The sequence below is a fragment of the Podarcis liolepis genome, assembly GCF_965112155.1.
Source record: "Podarcis liolepis genome assembly, chromosome: 9".
NCBI classification, from domain to species: domain Eukaryota; kingdom Metazoa; phylum Chordata; class Lepidosauria; order Squamata; family Lacertidae; genus Podarcis; species Podarcis liolepis.
In genome coordinates, this window is record NC_139564.1 from 2,326,303 (window position 1) to 2,349,690 (window position 23,388).

Genomic DNA, 23,388 nt, shown 5'->3' on the forward strand with positions numbered 1-23,388 from the left:
TTATTATTATTATTATTATTATTATACCAATAATGCCAAGGTTGCAGGTTTGATCCCCAGAGGGGACAACTTCTTTTTCCTGCATTGCAGAGGATTGGACTAGATCATCCTTAGGGTCTCTTCCAATGCTGTGATTCTGTGATTCTATGAGATCCCAATGGCTCCTCATGTGTCAATGCAAGGAGCGCTGCCTACTCTGGTGCAACGTGAATGGGGAGAAAGCTGACCAACAGCTAAATGATGCTCAAACGGGAACAAAAACTCACCCCCATGGCGGCAAAGACGATGGCAAAGTTGTCCTCGTGGTAATCCATGACGTCTTTGGATTTCTTCACCAGCCCTGCTTGCCTGCAGATCTGGGCCGCGATCTGAGGGGAGAGGCGAAAGGAAGGCAAGGCTACCGTCTCAAGGACAGAACAGAGGAGATGGCGCACCCTCCAACATTCCTCAGATGAAAATAAGGCGTCACACACCCACACCCCTGACCTTCCTCGACTCCTCTCCCATTTCTTGCACATACCCCTCAATCAGCTAGTGAGTTTTTAACCCTCTGTACCAGTTTCTGGGGTGTTTTGGACATAACTTTATGACCACTGCTCCACAGATAATTGTTGTTATACACTTCCCTTCACCATATACGGTAGATGGGGTATGTACTTTTGGTTTTATTTCATATTGAATTGTCATCATAGTTCATGCGTATAGGTAAAGGTAAAGGGACCCCTGACCGTTAGGTCCATTCGTGGCCGACTCTGGGGTTGTGGCGCTCATCTCGCTTTATTGGCCGAGGGAGCTGGCGTACAGCTTCTGGGTCATGTGGCCAGCATGACTAAGCTGCTTCTGGCGATCCAGAGCATTGCACGGAAATGCCGTTTCCCTTCCCGCCAGAGCGGTACCTATTTATCTATTTGCACTTGACGTGCTTTCGAACTGCTAGGTTGGCAGGAGCAGGGACCAAGCAACGGGAGCTCACCCCATTGCGGGGATTTGAACCGCCGACCTTCTGATCGGCAAGCCCTAGGCTCTGTGGTTTAACCCACAGCGCCACCTGCGTTCCAGTTCATGCATATAGTTTGTAATAATTTGAGTTAATGTAAGTTGCAATGTGTATGCAGGCCATTGTTTCAATAATTCATTTGCAGTTTATGAAGCATTTCTGTATCCTTCTGCTGCACTGAAGAAGAATTCCACGAAACAGTGGCTATATCCAGAATCAATGTTCGCTACGTTTGTTTGCAGACCACTTCGGCAGTGTTGGGCATCATAAAACAAAGCTTTACGGCTTGTTTTCGTCAGATAAGAATCTGACCCACTGCTTCTTTCAGAGACTTCCATAGTCTACAAAGACTTTCAGAGACTTATAAAACTTATGTCTATTTGGTTCTATGTTTTCAAGAGAAACCATTAAGAGTGCACATTTTGTGTCTTCAGAGATTTATAAGATCTCTGTTTATTTGGTTTTTCATATTGTTCAATGTTCCATATAGATTATATAAAGGGTTCATATTGATGTTGCATTGTTGTACTTGGTCATTGTGTTGCTTTGGATATTACAGTGGTACCTCGGGTTACAGACGCTTCAGGTTACAGACTCCGCTAACCCAGAAATAGTACCTCAGGTTAAGAACTTTGCTTCAGGATGAGAACAGAAATCGTGCTCTGGCGGCATGGCAGCAGCAGGAGGCCCCATTAGCTAAAGTGGTACCTCAGGTTAAGAACAATTTCAGATTAAGAATGGACCTGTGGAACGAATTAAGTTCTTAACCCGAGGTACCACTGTACTGTGTTTTGGACAAAAACATATGCATTCCTGCCGCAGGAGAACGAGGAGAGAGAGAACATCTTTTGTGCCATCTTGAGATCCTTGGAGGAAAAAAGCAAGCTGTGTGCCCAAAACTGTGATTCTTACATTGCAGTGGGATTGGACCCTTTGCAGTCCTTCCCACAACTCTGCAACTCTGCGAAATAAATAAATGAAGGGCCTTTGCTGGCCTCTCAACCCACCTCCCTCCGTTACTCTCCTGTCAGGCGGCGGAGCGCCCAACACGCCGGGTCCTGAGTTTATCATATTCACTCTCGCCTGTCACTCCCGATTAGTCAGAACAGTTTCCACCTGACTTCCTCCCTGGGTGTGTATCTGTGGCAAGGAAACTGGTCTGCTTATTCATTTGTCTATTGGATATATACCCCACCTTTTCCTCCATGGGGCTCAAGATGGCATCATGGTTTCCCCTCTTCCTCATTCAGTCCTCACAACAACCCTGTGAGGTAGCCTGGGCTGGGAGAGACAGAGACCCAGTGAGCTGCATGGCCAAGGATTCGAACCCTGGTCTCTATCCCGGGCTGCACACCCTGCCCCCAGGTGCATTCACACAGAGATGAGCCTCAATGTTTCAAGTCTCCACTAGGGCCAGGGCCTTTTCAGTACTGGCCCCGACTTGGTGGAACACTCTGTCCCAAGAGACCAGGGCCCTGCGGGACTTGACATCTTTCCGCAGGGCCTGCAAGGCAGAGCTGTTCCGCCTGGCCTTTGGGTCGGACTCAGTCTGACCCTTCTGTTTCCCTCCCCTTATGGTTTTGATCCATCAGCTACTTTTAAAATGAGGCTGCATTTTAAATTGCATTTTAACCTGTATTTTAAATTGTCCCCCCACATTATGTTTTTACTGTAATTTTATTGGTGTTAGCCGCCCTGAGCCCAGCTCTGGCCAGGGAGGGCGGGGTATAAATAAAATGTATTATCATTATTATTATTATTAAGTCCATCAAAGGCAGTGGCGTAGCGTGGGGGGTGCAGGGGGGGCCGGCCGCACCGGGCGCAACATCTGGGGGTTAGGGTTGGGGGCGCAAATCCACGGGTTAGGGGGCGCAAATTACTTGCCTTGCCCCGGGTGCTGACAACCCACGCTACGCCACTGGTCAAAGGGCACTGTGGGGCAAAGCAGGCTGGCGTGTCAGCAGAGGTCCAGATTTCCTGCCAGGAAATAGGACAGGATTGTCTGTGTGATCCAGGTCCAAGGTCCTTAAATTGATTTACAAAAAGTCCAGAGCAACATCTGTTAAGGGTGCCTCAGGGTCCGCCTGAGCCCTTGTGTCCCAAATGAAATCACCTGCAGGCTGGTTTCAAAACAAGGAGAAGCGGAACCTTGAGTGTCATGGGCCCAGTCCTGTGGAACTCTCTGCCACTGGAAATTCAGCAGGCAACTTCTGTGCCAACGTTTAATTGCCTGCTGAGATCTTGGTCCCAGAGAGCGTTAATTCTCTAGCGTGTGGCTCTTCGATTTTAAAAATGAAAGCGAGAATCCAGACAGAACAAATTCCGGATGGAGCAAAACGTGTGTGTGTGTGTGTGTGTTAGGATCCGGACCTCAGGTGCATACGCTTACCTCATTGTGGGGGAGACCTGCGGCAGAGAAGATGGGGATCTTCTGACCCCTGGCAATGCTGTTCATGACATCGATGGGGGAGATCCCAGTCTGGATCATCTCTTCTGGGTAGATGCGCCCGTGCGGGTTGATGGGCTGGCCTGGGGAAAACAAGGCAGGAGGAGAGAGGGGGGGGTCATAGAATCGTAGAGTCCAACCCCCGCAGTGCAGGAATCGCAGCTGAAATGGAGCAATCACAGCTGGCCAGTCAGGGATGGCTAGTCACTAAGCAGAGAGCAATGGTCATATCGAAGCAGAGACTATAAGGTTTTGCTGCCTCGCTGATGTTGGTAGACCAGCGGTTGCCAACCTGGTGCCCTCCAGATGTTTTGAACTACGTGGTGGGCTGGGGCTGATGGGAGTCTCAGTTCAAAGCCTGGTGAAAGGTGCAGCAGGACCCACAAAACAGTCGCCATTCCTGTCTTGTTAAAAGCGGCAAGCGCAGATTTAAAGTTCTATGTCTGATAACTCCAATCTTTTTTCTGTCCCGGAGCTTTCTTTGTGAAATCCTGCTCTTATCACTCAATAGGAGCAAACGGAAGAATTGGCATTTGTTCTGATTCAATGCTAAAGAGTGGGTTTTTGTGGGGAAAGAGTCAGGCCCCCCCAAAACCCCCACAACAAAACCAAAAAAGCTCAGACACGGAGCTTTTAAGTGCAGACTTCGCTGGAAAGAGCAATGCCGAAGGTAAATGTAGAGAAGCCCTTAGTCTCAGCCTAATCTACCTCACAGGGGTGTTGTGGGGATTAAATAAGGGGCAGGAGAGAACCATGTAGACCATCTTGAGGTATAAGTGCAAAAATAAATAAAGGAGCCCTATACCAGGGACGTGGGTGGCGCTGTGGGTTAAACCACAGAGCCTAGGGCTTGCCGATCAGAAGGTCAGCAGTTCAAATCCCCGCGATGGGGTGAGCTTCCGTTGCTCGGTCCCTGCTCCTGCCAACTTAGCAGTTTGAAAGCATGAAGTGCAAGTAGATAAATAGGTACTGCTCTGGCGGGAAGGTAAACGGCGTTTCTGTGCGCTGCTCTGGTTCGCCAGAAGCGGCTTAGTCATGCTGGCCACATGACCCGGAAGCTGTACGCCGGCTCCCTCGGCCAATAAAGCGAGATGAGCACCACAACCCCGGAGTCAGCCACGACTGGACCTAACAGTCAGGGGTCCCTTTACCTTTTACCTATACCAGGGATACTGAAACCCTATTTCGTTGCCTGAACTGGGTCCCTCCCTAAGACCCTACTGATTTTGGCAGTGCTGGCAAAAAAGGAGAGGGGGGAATAGAGGTGAGGAGACCCCAGCAGCCAGATATAAAGGAAGTAGATAAATAAATGTGGGTGAACAGAGGAAAAACCACGGGTTTTCTCTGCCTGGAAAAATTTACGGTAGTTCCTTACTTATGACCGTGACACTTTGCTTCTAGATATGGGAGACCTGTTTAAGAGCAGAGGGAGGTCAGGGCTTTCACCCGTTCCCTTTGACAGCGTCTTTTTCGGAAGGGATGGGTCCAGCTGAATCCCTCCCCACCTGCACAGATCAGACTAAGGTCTCACCGTTAATGTCCAGGAAATCTTCTGCCATAACGGTTGGTCCTTTGTCGATGGGTTTGGCAGAACCGTTGAAGACTCGGCCTGCGGAGAGACACGGGTGTGAGAAGGAGGGCCTGGTGTGCGACACAACCGCAGGCATGCGCAGGAATCATGCACGTGGAGAGGCTGCTGGATCCGGCCAGTGGCCCATCTAGTCCAGCCTCCTGTTCTCACAGGGGCCAACCGGGTACCTGCGAGAAGGCTGTAACCACAAGAGCATCTCTCTCCTTCTGTGGTTTCCAATAACCAGCATTCAGAAGCAATTACTGCCTCCAGCCATAGCTGTCAATGTTTCCCTTTTTAAAAAGGAAATTCCCTTATTCCGAATAGGATTCCTCGCAAGAAAAGGGAAAAGTTGACAGCTATGCCTCCAGCTGTGGGCAGCAGAGTAGAGCCATTCCATAGCCTTATCCAACAGACTTTGGGGAATTGCCTCTTTTTAAGGAAAGGGCTGGTAATGTGATGTTTTTGCTGCAATGATCACCAGCTGTTGGTTAGAGGGTGGAGCTGACAAGGTTAAGGTTTCAGGTTTGATCCATATTCCTGTGTTGCAGTGGACTGGATTACATCATCCTCAGGGTCCCAACTCTATGATTCTATGCTTTAATAGATATTTCATATGATCTTTCAATAGATCTTTCATATATGAGAACAGTCAACATGATTTTCTCACTGCGCCAGGAGAAATGTCGAAAGCAGAGACATCCCTTGTGCATCGCCTTCATATATATATGACGAATGGTCTATGCTACAATTCAACCCTAAACTGAAGACCCATATTGTTAGATCTGCACTTCTGAAGCCAAGCCCATATAGCTGTTTTAACCGATCTTTTAATTTTTCTTATAAACTTTTACGCACCCATTATCTATGCTTAATTAAATATTCTATATACAGTGGTATCTCAGGTTACATACCCTTCAGGTTACAAACTCCGCTAACCCAGAAATATTACCTTGGGTTAAGAACTTTGCTTCAGAACGAGAACAGAAATCGTGCTCCTGCGGCGCGGCGGCAGCAGGAGGCCCCATTAGCTAAAGCGGTGCTTCAGGTTAAGAACAGTTTCAGGTTAAGAACAGACCTCCGGAAAGAATTAAGTACTTAACCCGAGGTACCACTGTATATGTTTAAATCTATGTTTGGTTCTTGCTCCTATTTATTTAATAATTATTCATTTAGATTCATACTTTTATGCTATTTATTTAGATGTTTGCTTATGCTGGTCTATGACCGTAATAAAGTACTTGACTATCTATCTATCATTATCTATCTATCATCTATCTATCTATCTATCTATCTATCTATCTATCTATCTATCTATCTATCTATCATCTATCTATCTATCTATCTATCTATCTATCTATCTATCTATCATCATCTATCTATCTATCATCTATCTATCTATCTATCTATCTATCTAGCTAGCTAGCTATCTATCTATCATCTATCTATCTATCTATCTATCATCATCATCTATCTATCTATCATCTATCTATCTATCTATCTTCTATCTATCTATCTATCTATCTATCTATCTATCTATCTATCTATCTATCTATCTATCTATCATCATCATCTATCTATCTATCATCTATCTATCTATCTATCTATCTATCTATCTATCTATCTATCTATCTATCTATCATCTATCTATCTATCTATCTATCTATCTATCTATCTATCTATATCATCATCATCAATCTATCTATCCATCTTTCTTTAATTCTATTAATCTTAAATTGTTTTTAATGTGCTTTTTCTCCTATGTTTCTGGCTGTTTCTATTTTATCTGCAGGGTGCCTTCAGTAAAGAGGAAAGGGGGGGGGGACACACATAAATAAATATAAAGAGTTAAAAGAGGCTCCTGGGAGGCCAGAGGGCCCTTGCTGGAACAATTCTTGGGTTGGGGCAACTGGCTAAAATGTTTTACAATGTATTAAACGGTTCTAATTTTGATTCCACTCTTTTATTTTTGTCAGATTGGGGTTAGTTAAGTGTTTAGCTGGGGTTGGCGGTTATTATAATTTGGGTATAACTGTAAATGGTTTATTATTGTTGTTTTTGTTGTTTTTGTTATTACTAGTTTCTGTTGATTGATTGATTGGTTAGTTTGTTGCCTGTATAGGATATGCTGTATTTTTAACCCAGCCTGATGAACTGGATTAATAATAATAATAATAATAATAATAATAATAATAATAATAATAATATAAAACAGAATGTGAGCTGATAGTCCTGTACAGGACTGTGCAGAAAGCAGCCAAGTTCCACCCCACCAGCAGAGGGCGCCGACTGCATTTCAGAAGTGCCATGGTGGGTGTGGCACATCCTGGGCAGGATTGGCAGTGTGTGTGGCTTGTGCTTTTGCTGCACCTAATCCTCAGGTGCTGGAGGAGACTCTTGAGAGTCCCATGGACTGCAAGAAGATCAAACCTCTCCATTCTGAAGGAAATCAGCCCTGAGTGCTCACTGGAAGGACAGATCCTGAAGCTGAGGCTCCAAGACTTTGGCCACCTCATGAGAAGAGAAGACTCCCTGGAAAAGACCCTGATGTTGGGAAAGATGGAGGGCACAAGGAGAAGGGGACGACAGAGGGCGAGATGGTGGGACAGTGTTCTCGAAGAGACCAGCATGAGTTTGACCAAACTGCGGGAGGCAGTGGAAGACAGGCGTGCCTGGTGTGCTCTGGTCCATGGGGTCACGAAGAGGCGGACATGACTAAATGGCTAAACAACAACAATCCTCAGGAAGGGAGTGGGCAAAGGAGACCAGGAGGTAGGTCCAAGAGGTATGTGTGTGGCAGGAGTGCCAACTTGGCCCTGAGACTGTGGGTGCCTGGGGCTATGGTGCCATGCAGCGTGCCTGGCCCTGGCACCAAAATTTGTGCCTGGCCCCTTCATGGGGAATTTTGCGGGTGCTGGGAGGGCTCCAGGGAGTTGGCACCTATGGTGTGTGTCACTCCGAGTGGCTAAGCTGCAGATCTTGCAAGCGCAGGATTCCAGCCTTGTTTTGCAGCTGCAGGTGCTTCGATTGAGCAAAGGTTTCTCTCTGCTCTTTCTCTCCTCCCTCATCCCTCTCTCTCTCTCCTTTTCTTTTTTGTGCTTCAGTGATGTGTGTCTAAGACAAATAGAACGCGTCGTGGTGAATACCAAGCTTACTGGCCTTTCATGGTCCTCTGGCTCCTTCCTCCCATTTCCATCTTGGCATTGATCTTCATTTGCTGTGACAAGGACAGTGCTTTTCTACCGTCCCTCTTAAAGGACCGGAAGAAAGTTGTTGCGTGTTGGGGGGGGGGGACTCGTTGGCGAGGGGGAGGCAGGGAGGGCGAATGCAGCTGTATTGATTCCTCCCCTGCGGTGGCCGATAGCCAATCTATAAAGAGGAGGTGGTCTGGCGGATGTTCAAGACGGATCTTTGGGCGGAAAGGTTAATTTGGCCACCTAAGGAAATGAGTCGGTGGGGGGCAGAGGAAGATGATGGATGGTGGCTAACAGATTGAGGTTGAATCCTGACAAGTACTGTTTTTGGGGGACAGGGGGCAGGCGGGTGTGGGGGACTTCCTGGTCCTGAATAGGGTAACTGTGCCCCTGAAGGACCAGGTGCGCAGCCTGGGAGTCATTTTGGACACACAGCTGTCCATGGAGGCGCAGGTCCATTCTGTGTCCAGGGCAGCTGTTTACCAGCTCCATCTGGTACGTAGGCTGAGACCCTCCCTGCCCGCAGACTGTCTCGCCAGAGTGGTGCATGCTCTAGTTATCTCCCGCTTGGACTACTGCAATGCACTCTATGAGGGGCTACCTTTGAAGGTGAAACGGAAACTACAACTAATCCAGAATGCGGCAGCTAGACTGGTGACTAGGAGTGGCCGCTGAGACCACATAACACCGGTCTTGAAATACCTACTTTGGCTCCCAGTTCGTTTCCGAGCACAATTCAGAGTGTTGGTGCTGACCTTTAAAGCCCTAAATGGTCTCGGTCCAGTATACCTGAAGGAGCATCTCCACCTCCATCGTTCAGCCTGGACACTGAGGTCCAGAATGCGGCAGCTAGACTGGTGACTGGGAGCAGCCACCAAGACCATATAACACCAGTCCTGAAAGACCTACATTGGCTCCCAATACGTTTCCGAGCAAATTCAAAGTGTTGGCGCTGACCTTGAAAGCCCTAAACGGCCTTGGCCCAGTATACCTGAAGGAGCATCTCCACCCCCATCGTTCTACCTGGACACTGAGGTCCAGCTCTGAGAGCCTTCTGGCTTTTCCCTCCCTGTGAGAAGCCAAGTTACAGGGAACCAGGCAGAGGGCCTTCTCGGTGGTGGCGCCCGCCCTGTGGAACGCCCTCCCATCAGATGTCAAGGAAATAAACAACTATCTGACTTTTAGAAGACATCTGAAGGCAGCCCTGTTTAGGGAAGGTTTTAATGTTTGAGATTCTGTTGTGCTTTTAATTCTGTTGTGAGCTGCCCAGAGTGGCTGGAGAGGCCCAGCCAGATGCGCAGCGTATAAATAATGAATTATTATCATTATTATTATTATTATAGGTGCAGGAGATGCGGCCGTGCGCTGAAGCTCACCTTGACCCGGGTGCTCAGGCCTGTCTCCTGCTCTGCCAAACTCAAGCGCGGCCTTTGCACAATCAAGCCAAAGACCCACCTGGTCCAGGTGGGCCTGGCCCCCTAAGACCCCGCCCCCTCCTACTAAAAGGTAGGAGGACAACCATGGTTGGAGGGAGGTGGCAGCCTGGGAGGAGGACAGCCATGGCCAATTTTTGGCCCAGTAGCCTCTGGTCTCCTCCTGTTTTTAGCCGTAAGGGCTGATAATACCCACTGGGTGACCCCCTCCTCCATGGTACAGTGGTAAGAGCATTGGCTTTGCATGCAGAAGGTGTCAGGTTCGAATGCTGGTGTCTCCATGCTGGGTTGGGGACAGCTGCCCCAAACCCTGGAGACCTTCGCTGCAGAAAACACACTGGTGAAGTAGAACCCCGCAGCCAGCTGCACTGAACCCTGGTGAGCCGTGGGTTCAATCCTGCTGGGTGCTTTTTCTCAGGCTCTTCTTCCGCTCCTCATTTATTTATCTAGAGCTTCTGAACCCAGCTCTTGAGCCAAAAAGGCTCTCAGAGCATCCATACAATCTGAACACAGCAGCCCTTACCCTGCAGGCTTACAATCTGTTTTAAAAAATAGAATGGCATGCCATGACACAACACACAAGGAAAAGGACACAGGGATGGCAGAGGAAAACCAAAAGTCAGACTCCAATTTGTAAGCTGTTGTTCCGATAATGGGCAGCTGGCACAGTCCAGAGGCACAGAGGTGCTCGATGGAGCTGGGCCTCCAGCAAAGGTGATGAAATGAGAAGGGATAGTGATGGGATGGTGGCGCCTGAGGTCTGATGGAGCTAGCCTTTTCACAGCTCATTCATTCATTATATTTCTAGGCCAATTTTCACTGACATGAGTCAGAATACAGTACGGCTTACATACAATAAATTGCATTATTATTATTATTATTATTATTATTATTATTATTATTATTATTATTAATTTTATTTATACCCCACCCTCCACAACCAGAGCCGAGCTCAGGGTGGCTAACACCAATAAAATCACAGTTAAAACATAATGGGGGGGAGACGGGAGGGGGGGAGAAAAAAACAAGCAAACCCCAATTTAAAATACAGGTTAAAATGCAAATTAAAATGCAGCCTCATTTTAAAGTAGCTGATAAATCAAGACCATAAGGGGAGGGAAACATAAGGGTCAGACCAAGTCCAAACCAAAGGCCAGATATAACAGAACATCACAACTGCAACTTGAATCGTGTAAAACAATTATGAACCATCAGTAAAACTAACGCCTTCTATAAAGCACTTTGCAAAATGGCTTAAAAAATAGGCTGAACCGCACAACCGCAAGGAAAGTCCTATTATGAACTTCACAAAGCGTTACAGCACTCATAATCCACAAAGCAGCATTGACAACGTTAGCCAAGCTAACAACCCGCGGCAAACCCAGCCCTGCTGAATTCACACTCCCTCTCTCTCCCTGCCGCCATGGCTCATAATCTTCCACTCGGTGCATCAAAAGACCGATCCATAGCACAGCAGAGCTCAGGATGGAGGGAGCTCCACTTCCCAGTTCTCCCACTGCTGGAATCCTCAGCTACACCCCCCCAAGGGAGGAGACGGACCAGCCTAATCCCAGGGTCAGTGTCTAGGCCAGCATTTGCCAACCTGGTGCCCTCCTAATATTTGGGACGACAACTCTAGGGTTGCCATACATCTGGAATTTCCCAGACATTACAAGGATTCGGCTGTTGGAAACAGTATCTGGGGGGAAATCACCGAAATGTTCAGGAAAATCTGGCCGTAGGCCAACCCATGTTGGAAGTGTAGGTTTTGGCGAATTTACTAAAAAATAGATCCAAAAATCTTTTCATTTATTTTTTGAGATTTTGCAAAAGTTCAACAACTCTGGGCAAAACTTTAAAAAGCTCTACAGCTTTGGCAACAACTTTTTGTCTGGATTTTCACTTTTTGAAATATGGCAACCCTAGACAACTCCAAAGCCATGAATGCTTATCTGAAATTCCTTCATTGCAGGGGGTTGGACTAGATGACTCTCGGATCCCTTCCGGCTCTACAGTTCTATGATTCTAACTCCCTTCAGTGCCCCCTCCATCAAGCATTGCTGGAGTGAACCCCCAGATGACTCCTGGGGGGCAGAGAGGGGCAGCTGTCTCCCAAATTAATAAAAATCAATAAAAACACATTGCAGGCTTCATTATTGTAATTCGCTTTATGCGGGGCTGCCCTTGAAGCTGACCCAGAAACTCCAGCGGGTGCAGAATGTCGCAGCGAGGCTCCTTACGGGGTCCTTGCCATGAGATCACATTCATCCAGTGCTTTACCAACTGCACTGGCTCCCGGTGGAGTACAGGATCAGGTTTAAGGTGCTGATTTTGACCTTTAAAGCCCTATATGGCCTAGGACCCAGGTACCTATGGGACCGTCTCTCCTGGTATGCTCCGCGGAGGACCTTAAGGTCCACAAATGACAACACCTTGGAGATCCCAAGTCGCAAGGTGCTTAGACTGGTCTCCACTAGGGCCAGGGCCTTTTTGGTACTGGCCCCGACACTCTGTCACAAGAGACCAGGGCCCTGCGGGACTTGACATCTTTCCGCAGGGCCTGCAAGACAGAGCTGTTCCGCCTGGCCTTTGGTTTGGTTCTCAGTCTGACCCTTCTGTTTCCCTCCCCTGATGGTTTTGATCTGTGGGCTACTTTTAAAATGAGGCTGCATTTTAAATTGCATTTTAACCTGTATTTTAAATTGCCCCCCCCTTATGTTTTTACTGTGATTTTACTGGTGTTAGTCATCCTGAGCCTGGCTCTGGCCGGGGAGTGCGGGGTATAAATAAAATGTATTATTTTTATTAGTAGTAGTATTGTTATGATTAGTATTATTATTATTAGTATTAAACTGAGGTTCTGCCCCCCCCTAACAAAAATCCTGGCTATGCCCATGGCTCCTGTGGCTCAGAGCCCGTTCCTGTCCCCCACTCCGGCACCCGAAAGCCTCTCCCTGCTTCAGCTCCTTCCATGGCAGCCAGGGCCATCTCCCGCTGCCCTTTGGCCTTTCCCTTCTCTTTCCTTTGTTCCTGCAGCCTCTGGCGGCCTTTTCGCTCCCCCGACGGGATTAGCTCACACTTCACTTTGCAGCTGTAGCAACGCATTACCCGAGACGGATTCCTCCTCCTCCCCGATTCCCCTGTTTTCTACGTACCAAGCATGTCCTCGGAAACAGGTGTGCGGAGAATGTCCCCCGTGAACTCGCAGGACGTCTTCCTCGCATCGATCCCAGATGTTCCTTCGAACACCTGCAAGGCAAAGGGCCCCAGAGGGCAAGGACCCAATTACGGGCAATTAAGGAGGATTAACGGCAAATGAGGCCAGGCAGGTCCAGATGGGAAGGGAGCAGGGAGAGGGGGCTGCGGTTTTGCGCTGGGCGATCTGCATTTGGAGGAATTTTCGCCAGCAAGATGAAAAAGAAGCGTCTCTCTCATTGCTTCTTTCGCTCCTCCCCAGACAATTTGGCTCTCTGGGTCGCAATCTCCCATTTAAGCCTAAGAACATAAAAATACTCAGTGTCTCGTCTAGCCCAGCAGCCCGTTTTCACAGTGCCCAAACTCTAGGGTTGTTATATTTTGAAGAGCAAAAAAGGACACATTTGCCGACTTTTACTTATAACTATGGGACGCGGGTGGCGCTGTGGGTTAAACCACAGAACCTTGGGCTTGCCGATCAGAAAGTTGGCGGTTCGAATCCCCGCGACGGGGTGAGCTCCCGTTGCTCGGTCCCTGCTCCTGCCAACCTAGCAGTTCAAAAGCACGTCAAAGTACAAGTAGATAAATAGGTACCACTCTGGTGGGAAGGTAAACGGCGTTTCCGTGCGCTGCTCTGGTTTGCCAGAAGTGACTTAGTCATGCTGGCCATATGAGCCAGAAGCTGTACGCCGGCTCCCTTGGCCAGTAAAGCGAGATGAGCGCCGCAACCCCAGAGTTGGACACGACTGGACCTAACGGTCAGGGGTCCCTTTACCTTTACTTATAACTATGGGTCGCTGTGAGGACTCTCCTCACGAAAAGGAGGGTGTGTCCTGGAAAAGGAGGACATATGGCAACCCTACCAAACTCCTCATATAACCCAGGAATCTCATTATTGGCACAAAAATGGAAGCAAGAAGAATTACCAAGGAAAGAAGAATGGCGGATGACATTGATGGACTATGCAGAACTGGATAAATTAACAGGAAGGATTCACAACCTGCAGGACCAGAGATTCTTAGAAGACTGGAGTAAATATATGAACTATTTGAAAACTATTTGTTATCAACAGATTACGCTAGTAGGACTGCAAGAAGTTCTGTAAGGAGGATTATTTGAAATATTGCAAGAAAGATTATGAGGAGAATTATTAGTTAATGATAATTAAGAGAAATAGAGAAATTAAGAAATGCAGAATAAGTGATAAGAGCGACAAATCATCAGAGGTGTTGACGGAAGTCTAAAACATTGTATAAGATAAGAAGGTATGTTATATGATTGTTGGAAATGATATGTTAAAAAAACCAATAAAAATGTCTCTCTCTCTGTGTGTGTGTCTGTGTGTGTATGTGTGTCGTATTTTTCACTCTATAAGACGCACCAGACCACAAGATGCACCTAGTTTTTGGAGGAGGAAAACAAGAAAAAAAATATTCTGACTCTCAGAAGCCAGAACAGCAAGAGGGATCGCTGCACAGCGAAAGCAGCAATCCCTCTTGCTGTTCTGGCTTCTGGGATAGCTGCGCAGCCTGCATTCACTCCATAAGACGCACACACATTTCCCCTTACTTCTTAGGAGGGAAAAAGTGAGTCTTATAGAGCAAAAAATACGGTGTATATATATATATATATATATATATATATATATGCAGGTTTTGGTGTCCTCGGGTGTCTTCCCGTGTAAAAGTTGGGGTGTCTAGGCGACGTTTCGACGAGGTCTCACTCGTCATCTTCAGGCTGGTGCTTTCGGCTTCTTGTTACTGGAACAGAGCGGGATCTCAGTGTTTGAGTTCCTATAAATACTGTAGAGGGGTGTGGTGTATTGCCTCAAAAGTTCTGGGCAGAGGGGAAGTTCCCAGGCTAGTGTTCTTTTCTTCTTTTGTTCCTTAATTACTTGAGGGATATCTTGAGTGATTTCTTGAGTGATATTCTGAGTACCACTTAGGTGGGTCATTAGGTGTGGATTAGTTGCTAAAGCCTTCGTGTCTTGACCTCTTGAATTTGTGAAGAGTTTTTCTGGGAAGATGGCTGTACTGCACTTAGTTGTGCTTTGGCTTGGCTTCGTGTATAGGGGCGAGCTGTGGTTTTGTGCCCTGTGCCAGCCAGATCTGTGTAGGGATTGCAGGGGGGTGCAGCATCCGGAGGTGCCACTATGGTTTGGTTACTGGATGGTGTCTGTAATTTATCTGTGGAGAGGGTCTGGGTTTGGGTCTGGTGTGGTTGATTGGTGGTGGCGTTCTGTGTGCCTCTGGATCTGGTGTCGGTTTTTGTGGGGAGGGCTAATTTCCAGATGTCTGGCAGGCGGGACGTGTCGTCACGCTTGTTCATGTTGTGAGGGTGTTTCTCTATCTCGATGGCTTCCATGATTATTCTCTTGTGGTGATGTTCCATGTTAAAGAGCAATTTGGAATCTGCAAAATTAATTTCGTGTCCTGTTTCTTTCATGTGTTGGAAAAGAGAGGAAGATTTTTCTTCTTTTTTGACGGCATTCTTGTGTTCTGCGATACGTGCATTTATTCGTCTGTTTGTTTGTCCAATGTACGTGGCTGGGCAGACTTTGCAGGGTATTTCATAGACCCCTTGGTTTTCCAACTGGATTTTATCTTTGGGGTTTCTGAGGATATTGGCTATTTTTTGGTTGGTGCAAAAGGCTGTTTTGATATTGTGTTTATGGAGGATTTTGCTAATTTTATCTGTAGTGCCCTTGATATAAGGAAGGAGGGCCATGCCATTGTTTTCTTCCGTGTCTTGGTTTTTGGGGGGTGTTTCTTTTTGGATTAGCTTCTTAACCCTGTTTTGCTGGTATCCATTGGCGATTAACACATTTGAGAGATTCTGTAACTCAGTTGTCAAGTGGTCTTTGTCAGCCAGGCGTTTGGTTCTGGAGATGAGGGTCTTGGCTACGGAGTTTATTTGTGCAGGGTGGTGGTGTGATTGAGCATGTAAGTAGCGGTTGGTGTGTGTTTTTTTCCGGTAGATAGTGTGTCCTAGGGAGCCATCAGGTTTTTTGTAGATTAGGACGTCAAGGAAGGGAAGCTGGTTGTTGGCTTCTATTTCCATAGTGAATTGTATTTTGGGGTGTAGGCTGTTGAGATGTGTGAGGAAGCTATCTAGTTTTTCTTTCCCGTGTGGCCAAATTACAAAGGTGTCGTCAACATATCTGAGCCAAAGTTTGGGTTTGTGTTCTGACTTGTCTAAAGCATTGGTTTCAAAGTGTTCCATGTACAGATTTGCGATGACCGGTGAGAGGGGTGATCCCATAGGTGCTCCTTCTATCTGTTTGTATCTTTGTCCATTGTGGATGAAGTACGTGTTGGTTAGGCAGTGGTTGGTCAGGTCCAGGATGTATTCGGGGGGATTGTATTTGTTTTGAATGGCTGTCAAGGCTTCATTAATGGGCACTTGTGTGAAGAGAGATACAACATCGAAGCTCACAAGTAGGTCATCGGGATGTAGGTTTTGCTTCTTTATTGTTTCTATGAACTGGAAGGAGTTTGTAACGTGTGAAGAGATGGATTCTCCAAAGGTTTCAACTTTGCAGTTACCCCGAGACGCATCCCCACGGAAAACATCATATGCGGAGTCGAAGCTAGCCTAACCAAAATCAACCCAGATGAAGCCAATAAAATCAGACTTGAAGTCACCAACATCCTCTGCTCCAGCAAACCACCCAGAAGCAATTTACACAAAGAAGAACAGAAAGCACTCACCAACCTGAGGAAAGACAACAACATAATCATTCTCCCAGCAGACAAAGGTAATGCCACTGTTGTGATGAACACATCGGACTACCAAGCAAAACTATCAAATCTACTCCAAGACCCTACCTACCAACCTATAAAAACAGATCCCACCACCTATCTGGAAAAAACCACCAAATCCAAAATAAAAGCCTCTCCCATCAGTGAAGAAATCCAGCTAAGAATCATCCCCAGAGAAAAATCATCCAGATGCCCCAAACTCTACGGCCTCCCCAAGATACACAAAGAAGGAACACCACTCAGACCAATAGTCAGCTCCATAGGCTCACCTCTACAAAATCTCGCTAAATTTCTCGCTAAGCAACTTCAGCCCTATGCAGAATCCATCTCTTCACACGTTACAAACTCCTTCCAGTTCATAGAAACAATAAAGAAGCAAAACCTACATCCCGATGACCTACTTGTGAGCTTCGATGTTGTATCTCTCTTCACACAAGTGCCCATTAATGAAGCCTTGACAGCCATTCAAAACAAATACAATCCCCCCGAATACATCCTGGACCTGACCAACCACTGCCTAACCAACACGTACTTCATCCACAATGGACAAAGATACAAACAGATAGAAGGAGCACCTATGGGATCACCCCTCTCACCGGTCATCGCAAATCTGTACATGGAACACTTTGAAACCAATGCTTTAGACAAGTCAGAACACAAACCCAAACTTTGGCTCAGATATGTTGACGACACCTTTGTAATTTGGCCACACGGGAAAGAAAAACTAGATAGCTTCCTCACACATCTCAACAGCCTACACCCCAAAATACAATTCACTATGGAAATAGAAGCCAACAACCAGCTTCCCTTCCTTGACGTCCTAATCTACAAAAAACCTGATGGCTCCCTAGGACACACTATCTACCGGAAAAAAACACACACCAACCGCTACTTACATGCTCAATCACACCACCACCCTGCACAAATAAACTCCGTAGCCAAGACCCTCATCTCCAGAACCAAACGCCTGGCTGACAAAGACCACTTGACAACTGAGTTACAGAATCTCTCAAATGTGTTAATCGCCAATGGATACCAGCAAAACAGGGTTAAGAAGCTAATCCAAAAAGAAACACCCCCCAAAAACCAAGACACGGAAGAAAACAATGGCATGGCCCTCCTTCCTTATATCAAGGGCACTACAGATAAAATTAGCAAAATCCTCCATAAACACAATATCAAAACAGCCTTTTGCACCAACCAAAAAATAGCCAATATCCTCAGAAACCCCAAAGATAAAATCCAGTTGGAAAACCAAGGGGTCTATGAAATACCCTGCAAAGTCTGCCCAGCCACGTACATTGGACAAACAAACAGACGAATAAATGCACGTATCGCAGAACACAAGAATGCCGTCAAAAAAGAAGAAAAATCTTCCTCTCTTTTCCAACACATGAAAGAAACAGGACACGAAATTAATTTTGCAGATTCCAAATTGCTCTTTAACATGGAACATCACCACAAGAGAATAATCATGGAAGCCATCGAGATAGAGAAACACCCTCACAACATGAACAAGCGTGACGACACGTCCCGCCTGCCAGACATCTGGAAATTAGCCCTCCCCACAAAAACCGACACCAGATCCAGAGGCACACAGAACGCCACCACCAATCAACCACACCAGACCCAAACCCAGACCCTCTCCACAGATAAATTACAGACACCATCCAGTAACCAAACCATAGTGGCACCTCCGGATGCTGCACCCCCCTGCAATCCCTACACAGATCTGGCTGGCACAGGGCACAAAACCACAGCTCGCCCCTATACACGAAGCCAAGCCAAAGCACAACTAAGTGCAGTACAGCCATCTTCCCAGAAAAACTCTTCACAAATTCAAGAGGTCAAGACACGAAGGCTTTAGCAACTAATCCACACCTAATGACCCACCTAAGTGGTACTCAGAATATCACTCAAGAAATCACTCAAGATATCCCTCAAGTAATTAAGGAACAAAAGAAGAAAAGAACACTAGCCTGGGAACTTCCCCTCTGCCCAGAACTTTTGAGGCAATACACCACACCCCTCTACAGTATTTATAGGAACTCAAACACTGAGATCCCGCTCTGTTCCAGTAACAAGAAGCCGAAAGCACCAGCCTGAAGATGACGAGTGAGACCTCGTCGAAACGTCGCCTAGACACCCCAACTTTTACACGGGAAGACACCCGAGGACACCAAAACCTGCATTCCTGTACCCGTGAAAATCTACGAAAACAAATATATATATATATATATATATATATATATATGAATGAACCTAGGAATCTCAGTAGACTGCCTCTGGAACTGAAGGAGAGTTTGCCGGATCAGGCCAATGGGTCCCCACAACTCAGCGTCTTGTTCTCACTGTGGCCCACCCCATTCCCTGATGTCATGAACGGCAATGGAGTTTGCCTCCAGGGGTGAAGTGAAATCGCTGTGCTAGCAGCACCAAAGTGGCTTCATGAACACAAGGTTAAATAATATCAGGGCTGCAGCAATGTCTGAATATTTTACCAGACACAGGAGGGCAATTGGAGGCATAATGAACAGAGACACCTTCCAAGAAACAGGGGCCCCTTTCTTTCACTATGTCCACGGCCCAACTCAAGACCTTGTTATACCAACTACAATCATACCTCGGGTTACAGACGCTTCAGGTTGCGTGTTTTCGGGTTGCACACCGCACCGAACCCGGAGGTACCGGAATGGGTTACCTCCGGGTCTTGGCGCTCATGCATGTGCAGAAACACTAAATCGCGCTTTGTGCATGTGCAGAAGCGCCGAATCGTGACCCACGCGTGCGCAGATGCGGCGCTGGGGGTTGCGAACGTGCCTCGCGCACAGATCACGTTCACAACCCGAGCATCCACTGTACTCAATATTCTCCATGGAGAGGTTACATTAAGTAATATGTTTGAATGCTGAATGCGTTAGTTTATGCCTAGAGTCAATGGAGAAAACAAACATTAGGTGCACTGCTGCCTAAGTGTTTGACGGTTCTTGCATTTGTTTAAAAACAAAGAAAAATTTGGAAGGGAAAAAAGGAAAACAAGTGTTAATTGGACCTTTGGCACTCTATATTGTCACCCCCTTCCCTGCGGCTTGGAGCACCCAGCAGAGACTGGAAGTGAGCAGATAAGGAAGAACAGCTCAGGTATTCTCCAGATGGATGTTTGGTTGCAGGGGGCGTATTCTGCCGCATGTTGTGGACACAACAGTCCTGTGGGGGATTCATTCCATACCCCTCAACCGTCCCAATTTGAGCAGGGCGTCCCCAAATTACAAGAGCCATCCTGGCTTCTGAATGGTTCCCGGAATGTCCTGTTTTTTGGCCCGGCACTCTGGCGATGCGAGTCAGCTGGCTTGCGCCAAAGTACCGGATGGAAAATTGAGTGTCCCGATTTTGATCAGCAGGACGTTGGAGGGCATGTGCCTCTCGTTTGGTGAAGTGTCTGTAACCCGAGAAATGACTGTACTTTATTTGTATCCCACCGACTGGGTTGCCACTGCCACTCTGGGCAGCTTCTAGCATATATAAAAACATAGTAAAACATTAAGCATTAAAAAGCTTCGCTATTCAGGGCTGCCTTCAGATGTCTCCTAAAAGATATATAATTGCTCATCTGCTTGACATCTGATGGGAGGGCATTCCACAGGGCGGGTGCCACCACCGAGAAGGCCCTCTGCCTGGTTCCCTGCAGCTTCACTTCTGGCAGTGAGGGAACCGCCAGAAGGCCCTCAGTGATGGACCTCAGTTTCCGAGCTGAACGATAGGGGTGGAGATGCTCCTTCAGGTATATTTTATTTACAAAATGTATATATGGCCCTTCAGCCGAAGATTGCAAACGATTTGCCGTATAAAACATGAAAATACACAACAGAATGACAAAGAAAGAAGCAAGCCAATGGGAATCGCCCGAGCAGGACCAGAGCGCAGCAGTGGCAACCCTCCTCAGTTGTGTTTTGCAGCAACTGGCATTCAGAAGCATTGATGCCTCCAAGAGTGGAGGGAGGACAAAGGACAAAGGACCCCTGGTCCTGAATGGGGCAACTGTGCCCCTGAAGGACCAGGTGTGCAGCCTGGGAGTCATCCTGGACTCGCAGCTGTCCATGGAGGCGCAGGTCAATTCTGTATCCAGGGCAGCTCCATCTGGTATGCAGGATGAGACCCTCCCTGCCCGCAGACTGTCTCGCCAGAGTGGTGCATGCTCTGGTTATCTCCCGCTGGGACTACTGCAATGCGCTTTACGTGGGGCTACCTTTGAAGGAGACCCAGAAACTGCAACTAATCCAGAATGCGGCAGCTAGACAGGTGACTGGGAGCAGCCACCGAGACCATATAACACCGGTCTTGAAAGACCTACATTGGCTCCCAGTACGTTTCCGAGCACAATTCAAAGTGTTAGTGCTGACCTTTAAAGCCCTAAATGGCCTCGGTCCAGTATATCTGAAGGAGCGTCTCCACCCCCATTGTTCAGCCCGGAGACTGAGGCAGTGGCATAGCGTGGGTTGTCAGCACCCGGGGCAAGGCAAATAATTTGCACCCCCTAACCCGTGGATTTGCGCCCCCTAACCCCCAGATGTTGCACCCGGTGCGGCCGGCTCCCCCTGCACCCCCACGCTACGCCACTGTACTGAGGTCCAGCTCCAAGGGCCTTCTGGTGGTTCCCTCCCTGAGAGAAGCCAAGTTTACAGGGATCCAGGCAGAGGGCCTTTTCAATAGTGGCACCCGCCCTGTGGAACGCCCTCCCACCAGATGTCAAGGAAATAAGCAGCTATCTTGTCTTTAAAAGACATCTGAAGGCAGCCCTGTTTAGGGAAATTTTTAATATTTAATGCTGTATTGTTTTTAACACTTGATTGGGAGCTGCCCAGAGTGGCTGGGGAAACTCAGCCAGATGGGTGGGGTATAAATAAATAAATAAATTATTATTATTATTATTATTATTATTATTATTATTATTATTATTATTATTATTATTTCCTCTCAAGTATCCTCTTTCCCTGGTTTAACATGCCCAGCTCCTTCAACCATTCCTCATCAGGCTTGGTTTCCAGACCCTTAATCATCCTGGTTGCCCCCCCACCCTTTTCGCCTCCACAGCCCCCACCCAGTTGGTTGCGTGAAGAGGGAAACTGAGGTGTGCAGACCCCATTGGGTGGCCCAACGCGCCCTCCTCTCTCTCCCACACATGATGCGCTACGTTTGGAGCAACTGGCCTCAGTTGCTTGGCGCCGCCTGGATCCTTCCCGGCTTCCTTGGGGGAGAGGGGACCCGAGTCACCAGCATCCCTTCTGAACTGGCATTTTTGGAAAACCGCTGCAACGGAAGGAGTAGCCCAGCATTGCTCCCATGGCCAATGCAGGCCGTGGTTAGCCGGAGGGAAAAGCACCTTCTTCTAATTCATAGCTGCCCACTTTTCCCTTTTCTTGCGAGGAATCCTATTTGGAATAGGGGTTGTTGTTGTTGAGTCGTTTAGGCGTGTTCGCCTCTTCATGACCCCCTGGACCAGAGCACGCCAGGCACTCCTGTCTTCCACTGCCTCCCGCAGTTTGGTCAAACTCATGCTGGTAGCTTCGAGAACACTGTCCCACCATCTTGTCCTCTGTCATCCCCTTCTCCTTGTGCCCTCCATCTTTCCCAACATCAGGGTCTTTTCCAGGGAGTCTTCTCTTCTCATGAGGTGGCCAAAGTCTTGGAGCCTCAGCTTCAGGATCTGTCCTTCCAGTGAGCACTCAGGGCTGATTTCCTTCAGAAAGGAGAGGTTGGATCTTCTTGCAGTCCATGGGACTCTCAAGAGTCTCCTCCAGCACCAGAATTCAAAAGCATCAATTCTTCGGCGATCAGCCTTCTTTATGGTCCAGCTCTCACTTCCATGCATCACTGCTGGGGAAACCAGAGCTTTAACTATATGGACCTTTGTTGGCAAGGTGATGTCTCTGCTTTTTAAGATGCTGCCTAGGTTTGTCATTGCTTTTCTCCCAAGAAGCAGGCGTCTTTTAAGGGAATTTCCCTTAAAAAGGGGGAAACGTTGACAGCTATGTTCTAATTGGGTCCAGCGTGCCTCCCCCTCCCCTATCCATCCCGAAGGGACCCCCGAAAGGCTCCCTTTGATCGGAATAATATTTGACACCGTTTGAAGGCAGTGACCTCCGGACCGCCGCTTTAATTAGATCCGTGTGGCCCCTTGCGAAAGAATGTTCACACGTCGGCCAGCTGTTGCGGCAGGGTGGGGTGGGGGGCTGGGAAGGATGGAATAAGCCCCCCCCACCCCAGCTCCGTGTATATCAGGCTTTCCCTAAGCGGCTTCTGCCAAAGGCCGGGCAGGGGGTGCCGGCGAGGCTGACTCCCTAATAGGATTAGGAGGGCCCTGCAGAGGTCTCTGTGGCATTACAGGGCTGAAGTCTGGCCGCTCGCCAGCAGAGGTCCCCCGCAGGTCAACCTCGCGGGTCCCTCGCCTCCACAGGGCTACTAGGCTCAAGGCGTTGCTCATCAGAGCAGGGCCGGCGGGAAAGGGCATTCTGCGCGATCTCAGAGGGTGAGGAAAGGTCAGGGGGCTTAGAGAAGCGAGCATCCCTGGGGAGGCACCTGCTTCTCCGCATGGAGGGGCAAACTGTGCAGCCCCCTCCCAGCAGATAGAAGAAGACCCTTGCTAAGCCGAAGTCCCAGCCAGCCACTCACCCCCAGGGGCTGCGCTTAGAGAGGGTCTGCTCCTTTCATGATCTGGTCCTCTGGATAGAGCTGCTGTGCGGTCACGGAATGCGGACAAACATTCTGGGTGCTGGCGAGGGAAAGGTCTGTCCT

General features: G+C 47.9%; 1 protein-coding gene across 1 annotated transcript in view; it reads right to left on the bottom strand.

The window, feature by feature from the left end:
- The window catches only part of ATP6V1B1 (ATPase H+ transporting V1 subunit B1), a 78,707-nt gene that overhangs the window by 20,323 nt on the left and 34,996 nt on the right, over window positions 1–23,388 (bottom strand). Inside the window, exons 4-7 of the mRNA XM_083458831.1 lie at window positions 12,796–12,889; window positions 4,975–5,052; window positions 3,387–3,526; window positions 267–368 (exon numbers count right to left, since the gene is read on the bottom strand). Of these exons, the coding sequence (XP_083314957.1) occupies window positions 267–368; window positions 3,387–3,526; window positions 4,975–5,052; window positions 12,796–12,889 (414 nt within the window). The remainder of the gene's footprint in view (window positions 1–266; window positions 369–3,386; window positions 3,527–4,974; window positions 5,053–12,795; window positions 12,890–23,388) is intronic.